The sequence below is a fragment of the Cornus florida genome, unplaced genomic scaffold (assembly GCF_030987335.1).
Source record: "Cornus florida cultivar Cherokee Brave unplaced genomic scaffold, ASM3098733v1 CherokeeBrave_3.0.0_Hap2_Chr07, whole genome shotgun sequence".
NCBI classification, from domain to species: domain Eukaryota; kingdom Viridiplantae; phylum Streptophyta; class Magnoliopsida; order Cornales; family Cornaceae; genus Cornus; species Cornus florida.
In genome coordinates this window covers 31,102,464-31,119,352 of record NW_026775577.1, presented here as the reverse complement: position 1 = coordinate 31,119,352, position 16,889 = coordinate 31,102,464, and the positions used below count along the sequence as shown (strand labels likewise).

The following is a 16,889-nucleotide window of genomic DNA, read 5'->3' as shown; positions in this document are numbered from 1 at the left end:
CATCATAGGTTATATAAATGCAATTTTATTTTTGGAAGGCTGGTAAAATAATTCACTCACATACAGTGTCTTAATTGAATTTCGAATTTTCATGACCTTCATTTATAAAAGATGGGTCTGATACTAATGAACCACTAACATCTATACAATTTTTAAAAACTCCTATCCATTGATCTCACTCAACAAATTAAAAATTAATCGGCATATTCGATGTAACAAACACATATAAGAATATTGCAAATTTTTTTTTTTTTTTTTTTAAGATAATTAATCCCTTTATTTAAAAGAAAGCAAGAATGCAAGAAAGGTATCCCAAACAAACACGACCAGCTGCAAAAACAACAGGAGATGCAGCAGCCAAAGAAAAACAACGACACAACAATCAATCAACCATTCCAGAGAGGAAGGTATCTAATAACATGTCTGGAACCCTTTAATTGACCAACCATACCAAAGCGTCCACATAGTACACCAAAAAAAATTTCCAAATGAATATTTACTCCAATTTAATGACCTAAGCAAATGCTTCGGATAGTTAAGAAACATCTCGACCCCCCCCCCCCCCCCCCCCCCCCCCCTTCCCACACATAGTACACCAAAAAAAATTTCCAAATGAATATTTACTCCAATTTAATTTCAAGTCAAATGCTTATGACCTAAGCAAATGCTTCGGATAGTTAAGAAACATCTCGACCCCCCCCCCCCCCCCCCCCCCCAAACAAACACACACACACACACACAGAGATATATATATATATATATATATATATATATATATATTGTGAGTTAAGCAATATATATAGTGTGAGTTAAGCGGTGCAGTTGATTAAGTTGTGATTTACATAGTATTATTTAAATGACCTAAATGAGATGATTAGGTCAATTTATTCAATTTTTGTGATTAATTAATTTACTCACAAATATAAACAAACAATTAACCATCCATAATCACAAAAACTAAATACGAATATAAACAAACAATTAACCATCCATAATCACAAAAACTAAATACTGAAAAGTATAGCAAAGTTAAAGAGATGACACCAAAATTTTAGCAAGGAAACCAATTAGAAAACTTCAAGGTTTTGTGTGATATCCCAAACCTAAAACCGATCCACTATGTATAAAACAAAATATATCGAATTTTGACTCACACCCCTTCACTCTGCTAAGACTCAATCTGCTGAGCACCTCTAGTTTTGCAACTTCCCGTCCAACAGCTCTCGACTTCAGACTTATGCCTCGAATCTTGTATAAGTGCCTTTGATCCTTTCAAAGTGTAATATTCTTCTTAACACCTAAAAATGCTTGGAAACCAAGTCAAATTCCTACATAATCAATATAGAAGAAGTTTACTCAAAATAGGAATCAAAACAAACCAGGAAACAAAGTTCTCATAAAGGTCTGAAGGACTTGAACCGGTAAGATTTAACCAGTTGAAGTTGGCCAGTAGGTATTTTAAGAAAATGACGTTGAAACTTGAACCGGTTCAAGTGGGGCTGAACAGTTTCAAGTTGGCTAGACTTGAACTCTTGGAAATCCTTTAAAAGTTGAATCAGTTTAAGTTAGGCAGAATGGAAAAATGTTCCAAAAGCCTAATTTTGAACTCTCCAAGTATCCTCACACACTCACATACTTTACTAAGGTGTTGTTCTCATCATCATGGAGTGTATATTAGTACGAGTATGATCATTTTTTCAGTTCCGCTTCCGATGTTGATTCTTGACACATTGAACTAAAATTTATAACTCGATCGTACTTGTTTTTACAACGAAATTTGCCAAAATACAAATTTATATTCCACACTATATATATATATATATATATATCAAAACATGTGTACAATAGATTCTACTGTATCTTCTAATTACAATATTGTACATGAACAACAAATTATATTTTAGCACAAATCATAACTAGAACTTGTACATAAATTCCTATATATTTCTAAGAGCTTGGATACACAAACTCCATTGAACAAGTCATACAAATTCCTTTTATGGGCATATATTCATTATTATTCTAACTCTTGGCGGAAAAGTGACACAACTGTTAAAATCGTAATTTAATATTTAAAATTTTCAAGATGCATGGGTACTTCTTTGATCAAATTTTAAACACTCACAAAGTATAATTAACTTTTCGAAACTATCTGTGGCCCTCACAAAACCCAGAAGTTTACCTAAAAATTGGAATTTTGGCAAAATTAGATTTAGTGTTGTGGTAAAATTGGAATTTTGGCAAAATTGTAATTCTTTAGGATTACGTTTTGGCCATGCTCCTAGGCATATTTAGGTTCTGATCATATCACCAAAATATTGTCAATAAGGCATTGTTTAATAAGCCTTGAAAATAATTTAAATACTGAAAACTTCAAGAGATGAATTTTTTATATTTGTAAGTTTATTTTATTTAATTAAATTATACTCCCTCCATCTCAAATTTAATGTCCATTCTCGGAAATCTAACTTTTTGATGATGATGAGTTTTAGTATCTTATTATTATAGTGGTAGTGAATAAATTACCAAAACATTTATAGTGGGTCTACAAGGATGTGATAAGTTCATTGCAAGTGGATTAAATTGGTAATATTACAAAAAAAAAAAAAAAAAAGGGGTACTTTGACATATGAACAGCCAAAAATAAAAATGTGGATGTTTCTTTTGGAACATAGGGAGTAAGTAATAAGTGAAGTCAAAGTCACTTAAATTTAAACTCATTTTTAATTATACTTATTTATTTAATCAATATTCAATTTGCTTTATCAAATGTACCTAAATAAACACCTTATTCATTAATAACTAAGTGCTAAATTAGCCTCACAAGTTTCTAACACATTGGCTAGGGCGGTATTATGTCATAAATTTTGTTATAAATTACTTAAATGTTCATAAATATTGGGGTTTTTGAGATTTTTAAAATTTTGTTTTTTTCAACAATTCATGAACACCATTGACATCATTTTTTGCATCCATATATAATTGTCAACATGTTCTTAAAAATCCCTTTTGCAAAATGAAATTATGTCTATTTGCGATATATATATATATATATATATATATATATATATATATATATATAGTAAACTAGGTTAAGATATGCATTGTTTCAATTATGTTGGAGTTAATCCACTTCCTTCCATAGAAGGGATACGTAAGCTGAAGATTTTACCAATAATACTCATTAAGTTTGTCCAATTTTATGCATATCTTCACATTTAACAATGAAATTATTTTCGAATAGGTCACACGTACAAGAATTAGTAAATCATGTACCTTTGTGCCCAAGTATATTATGAACTAAATGTTCATAAATGACTAAAATAATAAATAACCTCACAAGATTCTCCAAATACAGGGAAGGTGTTAGGCATGTATATATATATATATACATGAGGTGCCTAATATCTTCTCTGTATATAATCAATCTTTTAAATTTATTCATCTAGTTCGTTAAATTATATTAATATAATCTAATATATAAATGTATTAATCTAATTCGTTAGATTATATTGACATAATAAGTTCTTCCCCTCTCTCCTCTGCTACTCCTCCTCCCACGACGGCTGGAATCGCCGCCGCCACAATACTACCTCCACCCATCTCTTCCCTTAAACACTGACAACAAGAAAAGTACATCCCTTTCTTCTTCAAGCTCTGTTTCACAGCCTCTGATACAATGGAGATGATCCTCTGAAGAGGATCAGGTTTGCCATTCAATATGTATGGAAGAGTTTCAAGAATTGTCTTGTAGGTCTTGATCTATCGAGCTTTTTCGAATTCTAATCTGAAATCAATGTCGATTATATAACGTTCGCAATCTACATCACATCCACATATTTTTTTTAGTTTTTTTAACCAGCATCCACATATTCATATTCCCCTCTATAATATAATTTAAGAATTTTTTTTTTTAACTATTTAGGGCCTAGTAACAACTTTTTCACGTCCTATATCGGACTACGCTCTTTTTAGGTCAAATTAACACCGGGCTTGCAAAATCCGATTTATTTTTAAGTTTCTCTTTCTCACCCATTCTAAGATGGCCTAATGTACTTCTCATTCAAATGTCCCACCATGCCATGCCTATAATTCAATTGTATCAATTTAACTTCAATTTCATATTTTTTATAATCATGGCATAAGCATAATATTCTCTAGAATTTAAGCACAAACAAGGCATTCCCATTTAATTCAATCACAAGCATGCTTCTCGTATAAATAATATCACCACAACTCATGCTAACATTCACCATATAAGCAATTTTGCATCAAAGTCATGTTATACGCATTCTTTAACGTGAATTTAAACATTTCATTACATCATACACTAGCATGATTTCACCAATATCAACACATAGTCATTGCAATTCACATTTTCATATCTAAGAATGAATTTTAAAGAAATCAAAGCAAGGGTGTTTAATGAAAGACAAAGTTTGAGGTATTAGAAATCCCTACCTCAATGAAGCAAGCCAACACAAGCCCTAATACAAACCCAAATTTCAAAATTATCCTAACCCTTGCAATACGGGTGACAAAAGATAACCATCTCTAAGCTCAACATTTTTCCTTTCTTGGTCTTCCTCCAAATCCTACTCTAAACCCTTCAAATTAGGGCTTAAAACATGGAAGTGTGTATAGATAGATATAGAGAGAGGGGGGTAGGAAATTTCTTCATTTTTTACTTGTGGTCTCAATGGTGCCACTTGTCAACAATTGGGTGATTCCACTTTAAGCAAAATTACTATAATGTCCTCCCTCTTCTAACACAATGCCATGCTTATCCCATAAATATCTCCCCAATGTCTAGATATATGTGTATGTATATGTATGAGAAAAGTTCATAATGCCCTTTAATGCAAATGGCAAAACCGGGAGAAATTCCCAAGCCCGGAAATTGTCTCGATTTTTAAAAAATTCTAAAAATGATCCCGTTGCCTCACATTGACTTAAAATAAATAAAAATACCTTTACAAAACCCTCGGCTAAAGAAAATGACCTAAATGGGCTTCGAGACATTATAGGGCTTAACCCAAAAAATGCATTAATGACCCTTTTTTTATTGTTCTCTCCTCTAAATCATAAATTGGTCATTTAAACCAAGCCAAACTTGTCCCAAAACATTTATTTAATTGAAAACAATGAAATAACGTCCATGCACCATGATGGATTTGATTCATCATACATTCATCATAATAAGCTTGATTACATCATATGAACTCAAAATAAATTCAATTAAATCCATATATGGCTATAAAACCTTACAAGGGATTAGAAATCCTAATGAGACCACAAAAGATGGTATATTGGTCTCAAAACCATTTTTATCCACAAAAATACATACAAATAGCCTTTAACTTCGAGTTTTTTCAAAATATTACATCGTTGAATATAAGCTCTATATACACCAAAAATATGCTCAAATACATGGACTTAACACTAAGATCAACAAAAGAAGTCTTCCAATGCATCAAAGGTGAGTGAGTCATCCATTACCTCCTTTCCATTTTTTGAAAATATATTAGTAGAGAAATGAGCACAACGGCCGAGTAGAGATTGCCTAAGTGGCATCTCCTCAAGCAAAGTAGGCAATTACATGTTTTACATAACAAAGAATAGAGATGAGATAATGGGATCATGCTAGGGGTCTCACAAAACATCATTTATCCCAACAATTGGTCATTGCCATCAGTTTAATGTAATGCAAATGCATGGACTGCCTTATGCAAACTATATACCACATACGCAGCCTCGCATATCCACACACTCACACCGAAAATGTAATAACTAGCCGGATTTGGGTACCTCCCTTGGTCCCTAGAAAGAATTTTGCTATTGTCCATGACGGAAGGGTACCTCCCAAACACCATTTGGGTCCCTAGTTGCTAAAATTAGTCACTAGTACCTCCTGTGTCCCTATTAACTAGCTAGCACCACCGATAAAAGGGTACCTCCCTAATGCCGGGTTTAAGAAAATGTTTTCTCAAAACTTCTCAAATTCGCACTTTCACCTTTTCGCATTCGCACATGCATACCTCTACACACCCACCTCATAAGGTTACGAAAATATCATCACTGTCATGTGGATGAAATGCACATACATAGACCACCCAATCTCTCATCGAAATTTCTCAATGCTAATGACAATTTAAGCATGTAACAATCTTTAATTAATAGTTATAACATCAAAAGGATAACAATATAGCCAATTTGCATGCTATCAACACATTGTCACAACAATCTAACATACATTACTAATAAGATTCATCACATAACACAAATGGTAGCATGTTGTTCACAAATTATACACATAGAAACTATGTAATTACATATAACTTAACAATTTGATAAGTAACTCAACATATATAAAATCCTAGATACCAACTATACAATTGACATCAAATTGGTATGCTTGAGATGGGGAAAAATATGGAATCAACTACAAACTAAAGGAATTCACCAATTAGACAACTCTACATCAATGATGTACAAACCCTAGCTCGCACAAAGTATGAATCTCCACCAAAATGAAGTCTATCAACACCAATGTGCATGGAGAGGAAGGTAAGGAGAGAAAGATTCCTCTTAGACTTTCTTCAAAGCCCACTAACTTGGTAGGATCTGAAATCTCAAAGTGGAGGAATGAGGATGATTCTTGTATCAATGGAAATCTCTTGAGGAGTGGGTTCAACTTCCCTCTTTGCACTCTGTCAAAATCTCACATGAAGGGGTTCAAAATTAAGCTCCAAAGAAGTAACAATGGTGAAATACAAGAAAGAAGAAGAAAAATGAAAGAAAGAGAAGAGGGAGCCAGATGGAGGAGAGAGATTTTGCAAAAATGGGTGGCCTTTTTCCCCTACACCACACGTGTGGTCAAAGTGGGGTCCACCTTTGACCCCCAAAATGTCATATTTGCCCCTCACATGCTATTTATACTACAACTATGCCCCAAATACATCTTTAACCACATAGACAACTTTATAAGCTCCAAATAATAATTATGGAATGCAATGGACCCGAAAAATATTTCTGAGCACGGAAAATTCTGACGTGGGGCCCATACGGGACCTCTTGGCACTAAAATATGAAAAATGCTAAAATGCATTAAAATACATTTATAAGAGTTCTAAACTCAAGAAAATGTCTTAAATGACTCTCGGAACCATCATGGCATGCTAATTAGGGCATGACATGTAAAATGATGCACAAAAATAAAATAATTATGAAAAATAAAAAAAAATTACCTAAAATTACGAAATGTCACATTTTGTATGCCAATTACTTTTATTATGTTTGGTGTGCAGGAATAGAATGGAATGAGAATGGAGATGGAAATGGAATGAAATGATCATTGTCATTCTATTGTTTAATTGCAAATCTGAAATATGTAGGAATAAAATGATAATAACAATTCTAGTATTTGGTTGGGCCAATTTAAAATGAAACGAATTTAAATGGAATTCTCCAAAATACTCCTCTTAGTGACAAAAAAAATTAAATTAACAAAATAATTTTTTTCTATAATTTTTTTTTTTTTTTTTTAAAGAAATGGTGGTGGTGTTGGATGGTGGTGAAGATGGTGGTGGAAGTGGAAAACGGTAGTGGTGTTGGAAGGCGGCGAGGGTGGTGGCAGACGGTAATGGTGTTAGTGGAAGACGATGGCGGTGGCAGAAGCAGTGGAGGAAGGCGTCAGTGGGGTAGGCGATGATGGTGGAAGACAATGGTGTGGTGGTGGTGGTGGTGGAATGCGATAGTGGTGCAGGTGGTAATAGTGGGGAAGGCAGTGGAAGCGGCGAGAGTGTGGTGGTAGAATGTGACAGTGATGTAGGTGGTGGAAGGTGGCGGTGGTGGTGACGACGGTAATGGTGACAATGGTGGAAATTTATGGAGGTTGCGGTGGTAGAAGGTGGTAGCAGTGGCAGAAGTTGGTGGTGGTGGCGGCGATGGTGGTGGTGGTAGTGGCGGTGGTGAAAGGCAGTGGAAGCGGTGGCAGTGTGGTGGCTGGCGGTGGCGGTGATGGTGGTGGCGGTGGAAAGCGGTGATGGTGGTGGTTTTTGGACTTAGAATATAAGGGTGTTTTGGGAACTTTATATATATATATATATATATATATATATATTGAAAAGAAAAAAAAAAAAATGGGAATGGAATGCCATTCCATAAGTTTGGTCGTGTAATGGATTTTCATTTCCAGGAATGACCATTTTTACTTTAAATTGTATAACAAAAAATGAATAGTTGGAATGGGCATTCCATTCCATTCCCACACACCAAACGCAACATAGGTGAGATAGTTATCGTTTGTATTACCTAATAAAAGCTAGGTGAGAAAATGCTGAGATATAAATACCGAAAGTTGATTGTTTCTCTTTTACGGCCTTAATTTGGGGTTTTTTTTTTTTTTTTTTTTGTTGACTTGAAATGGAGCCTATTCATATTTTAATGTCAAGATCCATATTTGAATTGGATCTTATGAATATGATTCATATAATTTGAAAGAATAATGATTTAAGGACGTAACCGAATTCAATTTATGTAAGTATGATGATGGACTGTAATATATGATATCATCATGGCGTCATGTGATTGATAAGCGCCGAATATTGTATATTCAAGCGCCCTAAATTACATTAACAAAGTCCAGTTATTAATTATTTTATGTAGATTAACTCCATTTGCATGTTTTTATGCATTTTTAGGTTAAAGTGCAAAAAGGAAGCAAAAATGATGCCTTGTGGAATTTTGAACAAAAAGGATGCCATTTCTGAATTTCTGGCAGCAGTGATCCTGACTTTTGTCGCCATTTTCGACCTAGCAAACTCAAGAACTAGACTTCCATCATAACATGAAAGATTTAGATCTCTGAATCAGCTTTCCAAATGATGAACCGTTTGAAGATTTGGAAAGCTAATTCAGAGTCCGAACTCCGAATGATGAACCACTTGAAGATTTGGAAAGCTGATTCAGAAATCTAAATCTTTCATGTTATGATGGAAGTCTAGTTCTTGAGTTTGCTAGGTCGAAAATGGCGACAAAAGTCAGGATCACTGCTGCCAGAAATTCAGAAATGGCATCCTTTTTGTTCAAAATTCCACAAGGCATCATTTTTGCTTCCTTTTTGCACTTTAACCTGAAAATGCATAAAAACATGCAAATGGAGTTAATCTACATAAAATAATTAATAACTGGACTTTGTTAATGTAATTTAGGGCGCTTGAATATACAATATTCGGCGCTTATCAGTAATCGGACTCACTATCCCTCTCGCATAAATTAATTTCAGTAATTGCTGAATACACTCAATTTGAAAAGAACTCAAATACATCATCTTGATCGGACCTTTGATAAAATTGGATTAATTTAAACATTACTCAGATCCACATCCAAACTGAATCTATTATAGATCTTTTCAACAAAGATCCATATTCAAACTAGTTTTAATTTGAATTGAAAATTAAAATATAAATCGGTTAAAAATGATATATTTTTTTTCATAATTGTTAAAAATGGTATTTAGATCGGACTAATTGAATTTGGGTCAAACCCATTTCAAGTCCTAGATTTTTGAAGCAAATATAAGTATGGAAAAATGGTCCAAAAAAAGACTTCTAACACTTTTGATGTTTAAGATTTAATAAGTTGAGTACCAAAAGAAGCTTTTTGGAAACCCAATATCACAATTAAGTGCATATTTGATATTTTAAATAAGAATGAATCTCATGCCCCATAGTCACATATCCGTAAATTTTCACTTTTTGAAAAATTTAACTATTTATTTTGTAGGCGAATATAGTCCTTAGGCACTATTTGAGTCTGTCAAATGGTGGCTAAGGCCTATATTATTTATTTACTTATATATTTTTTTTTATGTAAAAAAAATATATCCAAGGCACTCAAACAGGCCTTTACTATTGCGCCCATTCCCCCCCCCCCCCAATAAAAACGATGCCATTTTACATTTTTTTTTTTTTTTAATTTCAATTGTTTTGAGTAAGAATTTTTATAAAAAAAAATTAAGCGAACACGATAGGGGTGGCCACGGATCGGATCGGATCGAATTAGGCATCAAATCTAATCCGATCCACTCATAACGGATTGGGAGATTTTGAATCCTTCACCAATCCGTTAGTCCACGGATCGGATCGGATCGAATCCGTGAAATGACGGATCGGATCGGATTCAATCCGCGGACTAAAAAAAGGGGTAGCAGACAGTCACTCCATAGTCCATATGCTATAACAATCTCCATGAATCTCTTCAAACCGTAGTCACATCTGCAAGAGTATAATATTTTGATGGTAAGGGCTTGATCTAAGTAATCCATCAAAAAATAATAGAATACTGGATGGGATTGCTTAGAAAAAGAATAAAGATGCGAGAATTTCAAAGCAAAAGCAAGGTAAAAAATAGGAAAATGAAATCAAATATCTCAAACTCAGTTGAGAAACCTTGAGCAGTACTATAATTTTACGGATCAACAAACTTCAAAAATCAAAAATCAAAATCATAGAAATTGAACCAGAAAACCACAACATATTTAAATCAAAATAAAGAGAAGAGAATAAACTTTGTGAACTCACTAGAGACTGTGCAGATTCAGACAATGAAAGTCAAGAAGATCAGAAGAAGTCAAGAAGAGAGGTGAGGTGATTAGGTTTTGATTTGGTGAAGGAGACGACAAGAGATCAGAAGAACTGAAGAAGAGTAGTGAGGCGGCCGCTTTCTCTTTGGCTTCCTTGATCTTCTTTAGTTAGGTTTAGGTTTTATGTATATATATACAGTTAATACATAATATAACTAAAACCAAAGAAAATAAAAAACGTAGGGTTATATATATATATATATATATATATATATATATATTTATAATATTAATATATAGTAATATATTTACTTGTTCTGTTTTTCGTAACTAGCATATATATATTTACTTGTTCTGTTTTTCGTAACCAGCATATATATATATATATATATATATTTTACGGATTACCCATGGATCGGATTCACGGATCAGATCGGATTTTTGACAGCCTAATCCGTGAACTATGGATTCAAATTTTTTGAATCCGCCCCCAATCCGTGGGTTTAATAATCCGATCCTATTCGTACGGTTCAGATCGGATCCGATCCGATCCGATTCACAGACTCGCGAATTTTTTGCCCAGCCCTAAAATGCGAGCCGCTCGCTAGGGCCTGCGAGCGTTAGTTGGCCTGCTTCCTTCAAGCGAGCCTGCTATGGCGGCATTTGCTCGTCAAGATGGGGACCTTTAGCGCGTCAAGATGGGGACCTTTAGCGAGTCCCCTACAATGACCTAAAACTTATGATCAACAGTGCTAGCTGCAAGACCCATTTTCCTCTAAAAATCATCGTCTTTATGAGTAAGGGATCCAATGCTCCTTGTTTGTGCAAGGAAAGATAATACTGCACCTCTACTATTTTTAGACCCTCTCTCTCTCTGTCTCTCTCTCTCTCTATATATATATATATATCTACTTTTGTGCTATTGTTTTTACAGCGTAATCAATCACTCTACTCACCACTACGTGAAGAAAGCAGAAATATATGGTTAGTATGGAAATTTAGAGACAAAATCTTCTACTTTATACAGGCTTACTTAGTTATGATATCTTTTATCTTTTCTATTTTGATTTATATATAAATTTTTTACTTTTAAAATTATCAAATTATTATTTTAAAATTTAAATAAATATATTATCAAGTTAAAAGGATGATTTTTTATTTTTTTATTTTTTGGCTTAAATTTTGAAATGAGACAAGTAATATCGGACAGCCCAAAATGGTGTTCCCTTTAATCTTCTTCAAAATTTTATTGTCCATTCGTTATTTTGACGTGCATAATTTATTTCTCTTAGCCATCTAACATTGTCCCTCTCAAAACCCATCATTCCATCTTTACACATCACCTAATTCATTTCTTAAGCCATTTGATATGAGACCTTAATTTGTACACATTTACATGTAGGGATGGTAATATGCCCACGAGGACAAGGAAGGGTACCTGCCTCGTCCTGCCCTGATTATAGCGATTTTGGAGAACTATTTAATTTAATTGGATGTAGATGTCTTTTATTAGTAAACACTCGTGCAAAGACGGGGAGCTCACCCTGCCCCGTTTATATTTTCTATTTATTAATTTATCCTTATATAAATATATATGTACATTTAATACCCTAAATCCTAATCTCAACAACCCTAAATCCTAATTTGACCATATTTTCCTTCATTGGTTTGGTTTTATTAGATTTAAGGGAAACAAATAGTGGGAGTTTGGAAGTAAAAGGGGCGGGGCGAGTGCTCACAGGGGTGAGGAAACTTAAATGGGGTAGGGACAGGGTAGGAGGGTAGCCCGTTTAGTCGGTTTTGGGCGGAAGTGGGGCGGGGTAACTTAAATGGGGACGGGAGAGGGGGAGGGTATACCTGTGATGAGCACTGAAAAGTGCGCATTTAAACCCGTTAAGCTTAAGCATTCTAGTACCTTTATCTATCTTATTTTGCCATTTTAGACTTATTACGTGTTATTTATATTTTCAGGCACTAATCCCAAAATTGAGCTAACTCAGCCAAATAAGAGCTTAATTGAAGCAATCCTGAGATAAACCAAAGGAGGGAGCAAAGTGGAGAAAGAAAGGAACAAAAAGGAATCAAAGTTGTACAGTTGAAAAGTTCGATCGATCCAACTTAGAGTTCGATCGATCGAACATCTATGATCGATCACAGTACTTCTCGATAGATCCAACCTTAGCCTTTGCTGAAATTCCAAGTTCGATCAATCTAACATCACCTTCGATCGATCGAACCCTATTTTGTCCTATTCAAATGATTGATCTTATCCACAGCTGTACGCCTACCAACCACTTTTATCCTTTTCCCCATAAATATCTTCGAAATATCTCAGCCTTGTCCTTATCCGGAGGAGTCAGACCACTTCGATAGATCCAAGATGCAGTTCGATCAATCGAACCCATTTTCGATCGATCCAAGTTAAGGTTCGATCGATCGAACTTCCTCCAGCGAGAAAAAGTTAAAGTCCAGCTCATTTATTCCGTCCTTCATCCAATGATTGGAGAATATGCCTTGCACGACCACAACTCATCATGGGGTGTATTTGACCTACCTATATAAGGAATATGATATACTTTTTGAGGGAGTCTCTAGAGTCTCTTGTCACACATTGAAAATCATCTTGGAGGCTATTCTTGGAGAGAAGAAGGGAAGAAGCTAGAGCACCATTGGAGGAGATCTTCACCAACAAAGAGCAGCCATGGAGTTAGCCTTTGAGGGTTGGATCATCACTACCATGAGTGGCTAGACATCCTCTTGGGGCTAGAGTTAGCCCTAAGCATGCTTTCTATACTCTAATCTTGTGTATTATTGAGGGATTAGTGTTGTATGATACATCTTGATATTCATGTATATATAAATCTTGATTATTTCATGGTTTGTATGGTTTAATGTTTCCAATTGACTATTCTATTCTATCCATATGTCTATGTATGCTAGAGTAGGATATTCATGTGCTCATCTCTAGATTTAGTGTTTTTGATGCATGTCTATGTGTATTGATGCTATAGGTTTAGAGATTATCAAGATGATATGCTTAATGGAATGTTCTTGTTATGTCTTTTGATGGTTCATACTTATTCCTTGATGGATTGTACCTCTCCCTTAGTTTATTTTCATGCTAGTAATGTAGTTGTAGTGTAGTGTTAGATGGGGGAGACAATTCATGCTTGTTCTTTTATGTTCCATGCTTTTGAATGCAAGAAGCATATGCTCTAATATTGTGGTGTAATGAAATTTTGAGCTTAATGAAGGATTAATGACTAGTTATGATATGTTGTATCTTTCACATGTGTTTAAACAATTTATTCCTCTCCCAATAGATATTTTGTACCTCTCACATGATGTTTAGATAATGTATGTTTAACTAAGTCATCCTTATGGATTGCTTGGACTATGAGCTTAATGAAAGGTACAATGACTTGAATTGTTATTTTGTTATCTTCACATGATGTTTAGACAATATATTCCTCTACCAATAGATGTATTGTGACCTCACACATGTTGATTGAGATAATTTGCACTTGTTGAGTCACCCTTACCAATTGAATGTCTTTTACACACACAACATTGTTGCAACACATCCATTACCCTCAATTGATCACTTGTTAGTAGTATAAAAAAGTATTGCTTGGTGGTGATCTCTACACCCCAAGACCTCTCTCTCTCTCTTTTGTTTACTTCATATTATTTTATTTAGTTGAATTCAATTTAGCTTAATCAACCAACCCAACTCTCTTTTGCAATCATTTGGTACTCTAGAGTCGAAGTTGAAATTCCAACACGTCTGATCCCTTGGGACGATCCCTACTCACTCTTGCTACGTTAGTAGTGGTGTTGGTAGTGGTTTTTATAAATTTAAATTTGACATAAAAGGCTTTTCTTGAACCACACATTCACTACATTTAGTTTGGCGTATTGGAAGCGACCTCGTCAACCTGCTCAAAACCGTTCCCGTTACCATCCCTAGTACCCACTATTCACCTATTATCTATCCATAAATGTAATGGGTACTCATTTTTTACCCATTTATTTAAATTGATTACCCAAATGATATAAAACTGTTATAAGAACAATTTTTAAAATTTTTGGTATTCAAAAATTAAAAATCTTTGCCAATTTGTTTCTAAAAATATTTGGGTAATTGGGTTGGGTGTGGGTTTAGCTCAACCCATTTAACACCCAACCCATTTTTAACCCACCATAAAGGCGGGGCTGATAATGGGCTAGTGATTGATTACTGTCCCGCTCATTCATGACTAGCCCAAAGCCCACCCAATTGCAGGCCCTAAACAAACTTAACATGTCTAATCAAATACACTGACTTAAATTTTAGTCAATTTTAAATGATGTCTAAAATGCCTAATTAAACACACTTTAGTAGAATAATCATATAGTGTATAGTTAAAGTTAAATAATAAATTAAGTTATCAAACAATATATTATTAAATATATATATTTAAATTCAATTCGAATCATTGATGGATCTTCGAAACATCTATATTTGATTCAAAACATCCATGAATGTTATAGTATTGTTAGAAGTTGGAATAGAACTTATAATTTAGCATTCTCGTGGCATTAGAAGCACCATAGTATCATTATATCTTAAGGTCCTAATCAAAATTATCCCTTCTTCTTTAGTGAAGAAATAGAGTGTTCGAACTTTGGTGGAGATAGAGTGTTTGCGTAAATTGCTTTAACTACTAAAAAAAACCACCATGATCTCCATACTCTTTTCTTACTAGTAAATTAAAAGTGATAAAATAAAATAAAATAATAAATTGACGAACACTCGGTAGTAGAGATTCTATTCTTTTTAAATGCTTACAATAATATTTGTTGGACTCCATCTATTGGAGACGCTATTAAAACCAATCTATTCTTGGAGCATTAATCAATCTAGTAACAACTTAAAACAGAAGTTCAAGTGCACATTCTATAAATATTAAATACGCTTAAACACAGCCTTGTGAGGATCTTATAATGCAACTAGGCAGTAGCACCTCCAGATTGGTGCACCATAGCATCTATCTCATCACCATCCTCCATTCCCAGCTCATCAGGTGTCTGCTTTGCTCGGTGAAGACGACCATCAAACAGGAATACAGTAGAGTTGCGATCCACTGATTGCCGATCACAGAAATCATCCATGAGCTTCTTCAGTTGTGTGCTTCTCTTAGTTTTGAAGAACACTTGGTTCCCGTCCTGACCCTTCACCGTCAGATTGATTTCAGCCGATTGATCATCATTGGTGGGTTTCTTGTCTTTCTGCTGCTTCCTAAAACCCGGCGACATTCTTCACCGTTCGCTCCGATTTTTCACTAAAATTCCAAACAAACAAACACGTCTCTCACTCTCTCTACACTCTTGTTATTTGAAGCTGTTTTTATGTAAAGAGAAGAAGCAAAATGTCATATAATATAAAAGCAACTAGGTAGGTGATAGAATTATTGTTTCATTAACTTGTACAAAGGTAGGTGGAGAAATGTGTACAATGGCATAAAAATGGTCAACATAGACTGACAAGACTCAAGAGCGAAACAAGCTTTAGCAGAAACATAAATACATAGACATGGAAACGGAAATATTTTGAAATTGGATACAACTCAATAAAAGGTGATCGATTTCCTTTTACGTCTTTATTTATTTATTTTGTTTCTGTTTTATATGCGAAATGGAGCATATGTGTGTGTGTGTGTGTGAATTCAGATTTGAATGTATATTTTAATGTTAAAGATCCAAATTTGAATTGTGTCATGCGTTGGTATTCCGAATGCAAAAATAAGTAATCTTGTAAAGCTATAAAGTAATATAGTTTTAAAATAAACATATTCTTTTTGGGCTTGGGCTGAGCTTCGGGTATTAAATAATATTAACCCAAGCCCAGACCGAATTTAATTTGGGCTCAAAATATCTAGCCCAAGCCCAAACTTAGAATAGAAAAATACTGCCCAAGCCTTGAAAATTTCAGGTTGGACTCGGGCAAATTAGGGCTGGCTCGGCCCGAGTTGCAGCCTAGATAGAGATGATGAGAGGGTGGATAGAACATCAATAATGAGAGTGGTAGGTTATAAAAGGTTCGAGTATCCAACTCTATAACTTGAAAGGCTCGAGTATAATGCACAAAATTTGCATCGTATTTGTGAATAATAAACTTGATCGTAATTAAATCTCATGTAAAATCAAATTCGTTTAAAAATGATTCAAAATTCATGACATGTCTTTTTTAAGAAAGATCAATATTCAACTTGTTTTAAATTTGGATTCGAAATTAAAATCCAAACCCCCTATTAATATTCTT

At 34.3% G+C, this 16,889-nt stretch overlaps 1 protein-coding gene across 1 annotated transcript; it reads right to left on the bottom strand.

The window, feature by feature from the left end:
* Window positions 1-15,577: 15,577 nt before the first annotated feature.
* Window positions 15,578-15,883, bottom strand: LOC132316536 (small ubiquitin-related modifier 1-like). The gene has a single exon (XM_059815010.1). It carries the CDS (start codon window positions 15,881-15,883, stop codon window positions 15,578-15,580), a length of 306 nt encoding a protein of 101 aa, XP_059670993.1.
* Window positions 15,884-16,889: the final 1,006 nt, after the last annotated feature.